Source organism: Sinocyclocheilus grahami, unplaced genomic scaffold (assembly GCF_001515645.1).
Source record: "Sinocyclocheilus grahami isolate Dianchi unplaced genomic scaffold, SAMN03320097.WGS_v1.1 scaffold1121.1, whole genome shotgun sequence".
NCBI lineage: Eukaryota > Metazoa > Chordata > Actinopteri > Cypriniformes > Cyprinidae > Sinocyclocheilus > Sinocyclocheilus grahami.
In genome coordinates, this window is record NW_015506300.1 from 217,449 (window position 1) to 227,367 (window position 9,919).

The following is a 9,919-nucleotide window of genomic DNA, read 5'->3' on the forward strand; positions in this document are numbered from 1 at the left end:
TATAGGCACGTGCTATGAGTGACGCAGACAGCACACATGAACACGAACACATGCTGAAATGAGTGCTGTGCCTGCTTGTGATGAGGAGATTGTGAATAAAGAATGAATATTAGTCGAGTTTAAAATAAACATTTGCATTTGAATGTTAGGTGTGCATCAGGGAGCGTCACGTTGTTGCATTTTAATGTTTTGTTAGTCTAGCCCACGAGATGTGCCGCTGTTGTGTTATGCATTCAAAATATTAGAGAAATATAGAAGCTCAATGCGGAGAATATCTTGATTAGTTGAAAACCGAAACTAAGCTATTCACTGAGATTTTTAGACGGACAAATAGGACTGCTGCACTCGCGTCTCACACAAGAGATGTAGCCATGTGAATTTAAAACAGTTTACACTTGTAGAAAAAAACGTCGCGAATTTGTGGAGGTTTATTCCCTTTTCACTGCGTCTCTTATGTTTTTAAATGCAATCTGTGTGAATGGCGCTTCGGCTCTTTGGACTAAGCAATGCATAAATACATGATGCTGTTTTGTTCATAATTGTTTATGCAATTTACGAAATTATATTTGATTTATACGAGTTAATTTAGACGTAATGCAAGTTTTGTTTATAGACAGTTATTTCTTTGCGTTGACAATTTAAATGTGCTGCATTATTTTGCTCATTGCTCCCTCCTGTGGCCTCGGGAGACAAGACAAAATATTCCATGAGACCTATTTAATCTGCATATAACACATTAGAAATTAGATATTTGTTTAATTTTATTGTGTGTTTAACTGTTAGAACAAAAAAAAAATGTGTTGGTTGTCTCAATAAATTGGGTTAATTTAAAAATACAGTGGTTAAATAAAAAAAAATTCTATAGCTTTGTTTTAAAAAAGGTTATAAAAAATGTCAATAATTATCGATACTGAACGATATGAAACATTATATCGTTGATAAATTTTTTAGCTATATCGCCCAGCCCTACAAGAAAATCACAATAATTAACATTTTGCTCAAATGGAGGAGACAAGACAAAATATTCCATGAGACCTATTTAATCTGCATATAAAACATTAGAAATTAGAAATTTGTTTAATTTTATTGTGTGTTTAACTGTTAGAACAAAAAAAAATGTGTTGGTTGTCTCAATAAATTGGGTTAATTTAAAAATACAGTGGTTACATTTTCTATTGCTCTTTTTTTTTTAAAAAAGGTTATAAAAAATGGCAATAATTATCGATACCGAACGATATGAAACATTTTATCGTTGATACATTTTTTTTGTTATATTGCCCAGCCCTAGGTGCAGGCCATCAGCGCGAAAAAGCCTAGGACGCTCTCAGAAAAGATTCCAATTATTAACAAAGAGCAGTTTCTGTTCTTTACACCATGACAATAACCATTCATTTAAAGCAAAAAGTCTACTGAACCTTTCGTGTCCTCGTCGATACGTGGGAAGCGGTCCTGACACGATGATCGCCGTCGCGGGCGATGTGCTGCGCACCGTCTCGATCAGGCTCCTGAAGTCCCTCTTCAGTGTCTCCGTCTGCCGCAGCATGGTGTTGTTAATGATGCTGAAAATTCAGCTTTGATCACAGAAATCAATTACATTTTAACATATATTCACAAAGAAAACAGCTGTTTTAAATTGCAATAATATTTCACAATTTTTACTGCGTTTTTGATCAGCCTGGGTGAGCAGAAGAGACTGTGTGAGATTTGTTTTGAGTTTTCTAAACGGCTGCATTCTGTATCACACAGCAGACAGCTTTTTCTTCAATCGTTGGATAATTTAATGAATTATGCAGTGTGTTTGGACTAACCCGCGCATCTGCGCTCAGAGGGAGGCCGTTTTAATCTCCACAAACACGAGCGCCGCAGAGACGCGACGGGATCCTATTCAGATGTCATAACACCGAAATTTCACTCATTTGCTTGTATGTTATTCTGGAGAGCACGCATGTAGTTCACTCCCCTCAAGCCGTGTGTGTATGTGTGTGTGTGTGTTGTTTCTGAAAGTAGATAATGTGCTGACGCTGGTGTATCTTTGCTTGCTGTGCCGATCTCTCGTGATTGACTATAATGTCGTCTGTGACAGAAGCCAGTGGAGGGAAATCAATTTCTCTCACACACACACACACACACAGAATCACATCAGCTCTGCGTCCTATCAGCGTGACCTTCCACCAGGTCATAGTCTTCCTCCATTTCTCAATGTCTTCAGCTGATTCATGAAGATGTGATTGTAAAGCTGAGCGTGAAGACAGGCATTCTGGGTCCTCATTCGCTTTCATTACATGAATACCTGAAATTTCACTCATTTGCTTGTATGTTATTCTGGAGAGCACGCATGTAGTTCACTCCCCTCAAGCCGTGTGTGTATGTGTGTGTGTGTGTGTGTGTGTTGTTTCTGAAAGTAGATAATGTGCTGACGCTGGTGTATCTTTGCTTGCTGTGCCGATCTCTCGTGATTGACTATAATGTCGTCTGTGACAGAAGCCAGTGGAGGGAAATCAATTTCTCTCACACACACACACACACAGAATCACATCAGCTCTGCGTCCTATCAGCGTGACCTTCCACCAGGTCATAGTCTTCCTCCATTTCTCAATGTCTTCAGCTGATTCATGAAGATGTGATTGTAAAGCTGAGCGTGAAGACAGGCATTCTGGGTCCTCATTCGCTTTCATTACATGAATAAGAGCTGTATTTTATCGCTCAGTATCTTCACGTGAAAATCAAGAACGAAAGTCATACAGGTTTGAAGCGACATAAGTAAATTATTACATATTTTGGTAACTTTTCTATTCACGTATTTGTAATTTTAACCAAACTGTAGTTAAGTACAGTCAAAATGTTTAATGAAAGTAGTAAAATACAGTAAAAATTTGATTAAAAATAATCAAATGCATCTTTTTCACACTGTTTTTACTTAAATGCAAGGAAGAGCATATTTAATTCACTTTATATGAATTATTATTATTACTATTAATATTATTATAGTTTTTATTTATTAGTTTTTATTAATATTTTGAATTAGATTTTGTATTGATTTCAGGTTTCACTTTAATTTTAGTTTATTTCTAAATATTCTGTTTGTATTTTAGTTTTTTATTTCAATGCAAGTAGTAAAATACAGTAAAAATCTGAATAAAAATTATCAAATGCATGTTTATCACATTTTTTCTTTAAATAAATGTTTTTTTATTAATATTTTAAAATATCTTTTGTTTTTATATTTCAGGTTTCATTTTTAAACAATAAAAGTATTTTGATAAGACAATAAAAGTGCTTTTGTTTCAGTTTAATTTCCGTTAGTATTTTAGTACTTGAACTTCAACCTATTAAGCAAAGGCAACAATTTTTTTCCATCTAAAATGTATATTTAGTTAACACTATAAACATGTTTCTATCTAACTATCTAAATAACATCTGGTTTAATGTCACAGCCATTTAAAGCAAACTAGCGTTTCTGGAGTGATGTGATGTACACGTTTTCTCATCTTTTTCTCATCGTGTCTGTCTTCTGCGTTAGCTTTGGGTTTTCACATCGCTCTGATCTGATTTCTGTAGAAACGGATTTTCCTTTGTGTTTAATGCTTCTCTCAAACAGTCCTGACAGGTCAAATAAATCCATCAGAAACTGTTACTCCAGTGTTTGATGAAACCCGACGCTGTATTTTTAGCATCATCGTGTTGAAACCGCATGAGGCAGGAGAGAATGTGATCATTTGTTTTGTCTGCAGGTTTTATTTGGTGAGTGCAGGAGTTCCCTTCATCATCTGCGGCATCACAGCAGCTATCAGCATCGAGAACTACGGCAGCGGAGAGCAGACGCCGTTGTGAGTAGCAGCTAAATCAGTCCGATGTGTTCTTAGACAAGTTTGTTTGACACTCTTTCATATATATGAGTCACTTAAAGTATCTTACTACATATTAAATATGGCCAAACTGTTCAAATGAATTGAATGACGCATGCATGTAGATCTGTAACCAACACAGACTTTGAATGGGACCCGACCCTCCATTCAGAGTAATGCTCAGCCACTATGACTGATTCTTAAACTTTTATTATGTAATATTTGGTTGCATTCTTGCATGCATAAAAGTGTCCATAAGTCTGAGACCTCTAGTGAAGATTTTAGTTATGTACTATTATTTTTGTTTAATTTTAGTTTAAGTAATTTTGCTATGTGCTTTTGTAATTTTTATTAGTTTTTTTTATATTTCTGTATAGCTTTATTTTTATTTCCGATTTAGTCATTTTAATACTTCAACTTTAATACTAAAACTTATTTCAGTTAGTCGTAAAGTCAACATTTATTTTTTCATTAGGGTTAAGTTTTTAGTTTTTCATCTAATATTTTTCCCCCAGCTTTATTTCAATTACTGAAAACAATTTTTAAGTTTTAGTTAAAAACAACAACACTGAAGACGCTTCTATTTCGCATTTTAATTAATTTATTTGTATCTTTGCAACACTGATAAATATACAATCTGTAAAGTTGATCAGTTATGAAACAAATTAAATGTAATTTTAAATTTTAGTTTCAGTAATTTTGTGATTTTGCTTTTATAATTTTATTAGTTTTTTATATTTCTATATAGCTTTATTTTCAGTTCAGATTGAATCATTTTAGTACTCGACAAGGCAACATTTCTATTTCATTTTCATTAGGGTTAAGTTTTTCATCTAATTTTATTTTAGCTTTATTTCAATTACAGAAAACAATTTTTAAGTTAACAATAATAACTCTATTTTGCATTTTCATGAATTAAATTTATCTGTATCATTGCAGATTGTATATGTATCAATGTTGCAAAATGTATCAATTATGAAACAAATTCAATTAATCTATAAAGTAGCTCCAAAAAATACAGTAGTGTCAATATTCATCTTCGTTCAGTTCAAGTTTTGTTCTAATCCGATGTCAGTGTCAGTGCTGTCAAATTGCTAAAATCTGAATGTTGAGTGACCAGAATATGATCCTTAATTAGATAGCATGCATGGAAACATGTTCAGAAATGTTTATTTCCTGTGTTTGCAGCTGTTAGTTTTTATTAATATTTTGAATTAGATTTCGTATTGAGTTCAGGTTTTGTTTTTGCTTTTGTCATTTTTATTAGTTTTTATATATATATATTTCTAAATAGTCCCTTTGCATTTTAGTTTGTTTAATTTCAATGCAAGTAGTAAAATACAGTCAAAATCAGAATAAAAATAATCAAAGGCATGCTTATTACAGTTTTAAATATAGTTTTTTAATTAATAATTTGAAATATATTTTATTTTTATTTTTCAGGTTTCGTTTTTTAAACAATAAAAATATTTTTATTAATTTTTTTAATTAGTTTTAGTTTTAATATATTAGTACTTCAACTTATTTAGCAACAATTAATATTTAATATTTATATTTATATATATTTAACACTATAAGCATGTTTATATCTATCTAAATAACATCTAGTTTAATGTCACAGACATTTAAAGCAAACTAGCATTTCTGGAGTGATATCATACACGTTTTTCATCTTTTTCTAATTTTGTCTGTCTTCTGTTTTGGGTTTTACACAACACTCTGATCTGATTTCTGTAGAAACTGATTTTCCTTTGTGTTTAATGATCCTTAATAAAATAGCATGCATGCAAACATGTTCAGAAATGTTTATCTCCTGTGTTTGCAGCTGTTGGATGGCGTGGGAGCCGAGTCTGGGCGCCTTCTACGGCCCCGTGGGCTTCATCGTCCTAGTGACCTGCGTCTACTTCTTGTGCACCATCATCCAGCTGCACAAACACCCCGAGCAGAAATACGAGCTGAAGGCGGTGAGCGAGGAGCAGCAGCGGCTCTCTGACGTCCACCAGGGGGAGCCGGCGAGCGGACAGTGTCACGGCGGCTGCCCAGGGCTCATCAACCCATCCACGCTGGCCAACGAACACTCGTTTAAAGCCCAGCTGCGGACGGCGGCGTTCACGCTGTTTTTATTCACAGCCACGTGGACGTTCGGCGCGCTTGCCGTTTCGCAAGGCCACTTTCTGGATATGATCTTCAGCTGCTTATACGGGGCTTTTTCCGTCACGCTCGGGTTGTTCGTTTTGATTCATCATTGCGCAAAACGCGATGATGTCTGGCACTGCTGGTGCGCATGCTGTCCCGGGCGACGCCCTCCCAACACATGCCACGCCCACACCCACGGCCACACCCACAAACTCAACATAAACGGCGACGCCCACTCCCACTGCCATCTAGATGGTGGGAAACCTGTTCACTGCGCATGTCGTGCCGCCGCGCAAAATCACGTGACCTGCCTGACGCCGGTTTCACCGTGTTGTGCCGCTCTGCATTCGCAACAGCTCCTAGAAGACGAAACAAGCGCGCATGTGCTTCTCCACGCCGACCATGACGGTTACCGACCCGCCGTACGATTGCACCGCTGCTCCAAACCCGTCAGGACTAAAACAAGGCGCCAACGTGAACTAGCATTGCGCATTCCCACTGGAGCGGACGCCATTAGCGCGCACAGCTCGCGTGCTAACAGCCCACATGCCCACATTTGCCACTTGGCTCACGAAGTTTGCCCTCACGAGGCGCTCACGCTCTGCCACCATCATCATCACATGTGCTGCGCAAAAGACGAGCTCCTCGACGTGGGCGAGAGCTTTCTGTGCGGGAAACTCGCGGAGGACGATTTGCATCACGCGCATATAGAGCTGCACGCCCGCAGACAGTCGCTGGCCAATCAGAACGGCATCCTGAAGGGAAACGCGCTGTATCCGTCCGACATCACGGGGAATATACGCACCGGACCCTGGAGAAACGAAACTACCGTGTAGTTCGACCGAACTCCAACACTTCTTAGGATTTAAGAAAGGAACTTTTTTTAGTACCATCCCAAGCTCTTTCCTGCATCATTCATCCTACAGGATGATTCTGCGGATCGTACAAATGCGAGAACGAAAAACCCGGGGCCTCATTTATAATACACATATATACAAGTTGAACTCCCACAAATATATCTTTATGTAAGATGTACAGCCATCATCAATGGGCAAGGAAATCATTTTTATTATTTTAAGGAAATAATTTTTTTATGGAATACCATTTTTTTGTGTTTTTGTTTTGTTTTGTTTTAGGGAATATTATTTTATTTTATTTTAGGGAAATCATGAATAATTAATTAATTTCAGTGACATAACTATTGTCTAAACATAAAGCAGTTAAAATGTTGCAGAAAACATTTGCAGTTATAATAAAAAAAATACAGTTATACTTTTTGATAGTCCACTTTAGACATTCTACTAACTATAAGTAACTTTGCAACTACATGTCTACTAACTCTCAGAATAGACTTAGGTTAGGGTTAGGGTTAGTAGAATAAGTTGACATACTTGCAAACATTCTCATAGTCAGTATGTTGTGGACTTATCAAAATAAAGTGTTAGAAGATATTAAGCAGACAGTCTACTAATACTCTAATAACTGCTAGATGACGTAGTTGCAAACAGTGTTAATTTTGACAGCAAATTTAGATTTTAGACTTTCGATTAAAATGCCATTTAGTTTTAGTCATATTTTAGTCATCTGAATTGTTTTTAGTTTTAGTCGACTAAATATCATAAGATTTTAGTCGCCTAAATCTACAGTAAATTTAGTCGGCTAAAATCTAATGGGTTTAGTTACAGTGTAATGCATTTATTAAGCATTTCTCTAAAATTTCCAAACTCATTATATAGGTTGATATTAAGGTTTTATCATGATAGACACCGATTTATCTGCTGTGACACACAAGATGCCTTTGTGTTAAAATTAAATAAAACCACGTCTCAAAGAACAAGAACATGGTCTTCTTTTTAATGAAATACCAATGGTTATACAGACTAATTATGCAGTCTTTATAGAAACTTGTTTACCATATTCTTCATTCTTTCAAGCAGACATATTTATTTCTATAAATAAATTTAGATTAATCTTTAGGGCTACTAAAGTTTTTCAGTCAAGAGCAGTGCGTGATTTTCTGGCTTTCTGTTGTTGCTTGATTAACATCAATGGCTCGGACAATAGCAACTAAATTAGGCTGCTGTCCCTTTAAAACCGAATGCACAGCTGCAATGCATGCAATGTACTGATACACATTCTCCCCAGTGTTTACGTTCACTTAAGACATAATTAACTGTGTTTACGTGAACACTCGTTAAAACGGACAATTCAACATCATTTTGTGTGTAATTCTCCGTTCATGCGACGCAAAAAAATTAAATTAACACTGGTTGCAAAGTTACTTACTGTTAGTAGAATGTCTAAAGTGGGCTATCAAAATAAAGTGTTACCAAAAATACTTTTATTTATAATATTATAATTTTTTTTTCAGGAATATAGTGTGTATAAGCATACTGTATACACACACACATCTATACGTTTACATAAAAATGTAAACGTTAAACATATATAACATTTTAACATGTATGCATTAATATATATATATAGACACACACTGTATTAATGATTTCCTGTGGTGGTGGGGGGGGGGTTATAAGATATACATCTGGAATAATTCAGGAATTATTAATTAATGAATTAATTTCAGTGACATTATCATTTGTGCATATAACAATATAAATGCATAAAGTTATTGCCTATTTATCTTTTTATTTTTATAATCGGTTTTAGATTAGTTTTATTTGTGCACAAGCACGGTTGTGCACGGTTGGTGTACACATTTTCACATCAGTTTCTGTTTTGTTTTGTTTTTTGACTGTGAAATCCATGAGGTTTCAGATCATGTGTGTGTTTGATTAATGAGGCTTCTGGTTTGAGTCGGAGCGCGTGTTGATTGGCCGCGTTCACACTGCACTTCAATCCGGAGTCACTCCTCTTACGGGAGTTTAATGTGGTTCTGATGAAGTTTGATTACAACCGATACTGAACCGAACTGGTTGTCAGTCCCCAGTCTCTGCAGTGTTTACGTGGCCATTGCATTCATACCTTTACCAGGTACAGGTACATTTATCACTCCGGGTAACAGACATTGCCATAGTGAGTGTGTGTTACTCCGTGCAGGAGTGTGTGCAAACGCAGTTTATTAAATATTTTGCCATATATTTATTTTCATAGATGTATTTGAGAGTCCCACAAATGAGTCCCAATCATTTCTACAGTAGAAAACTTCCAAATACATGAAAATTCACCAGCAGTTTTAAACCATCCGTGCTCCTCATGCTTAATATATACTGTGAATATCAACTAGCGAAAACTTAGTAATACACAAAAAAAGGCCTGCTTCTGTCTAACTTCTGCTCTGCCGTTGAAATGTGCGATGTAAACAGACAAAGAAGCTCCGTTTCAAATCCTAGTGAGCTGCTCATCCAGACAGCATTCAGAAGACTAGGCTACGTGTTCATGCTGCCTTACTGTAAGGAAGCATTAGAGAGAAGGACATCCCAGAATGCATTGCTGCGAACATTCGAAAATGCGTAAAATTTCAATTTAAGATTTAGATATTTGAATTGGATATAAAAAATGCCATGCATTTGGATTACAGCGTTTTAACGTTAAACATGTGAAGTGATGCATAATTGTCAGTCATATATAAATGAAACGGGTCAGATTTCTGTAATAGTACGATAACTATTTTAAATACACAATAACCAGCTTTATCAATAAATCCGATTCGTTTCAATCTCATGCATTTTAACTAATTGAATACTGCTTGTTCCACAGCTAGTCATATTTTAACCACGTTCATACTTTTTAACGGAATTAATTTAATTGATTTCACAATGACCAGATTTATTTATTTATTATTATAAATGTATTTATTAATATTTAAATACAAATCAAATAGTTATGGGATTAATATAGTCTGCAGTTATATTAATATATATTAAATATTAGTCTATTTTAGGAATATTTTAAGATGTATTATGTTTATTTATTTA

At 35.4% G+C, this 9,919-nt stretch overlaps 1 protein-coding gene across 1 annotated transcript in view; it reads left to right on the forward strand.

Moving 5' to 3' along the window:
• LOC107567015 (adhesion G protein-coupled receptor A1-like) overlaps positions 1-7,030 on the forward strand; it is an 84,711-nt gene extending 77,681 nt beyond the window's left edge. Inside the window, exons 10-11 of the mRNA XM_016252597.1 lie at positions 3,732-3,827; positions 5,671-7,030. Of these exons, the coding sequence (XP_016108083.1) occupies positions 3,732-3,827; positions 5,671-6,817 (1,243 nt within the window). The 3' untranslated portion in view covers positions 6,818-7,030. The remainder of the gene's footprint in view (positions 1-3,731; positions 3,828-5,670) is intronic.
• The last annotated feature ends 2,889 nt before the right edge of the window (positions 7,031-9,919 follow it).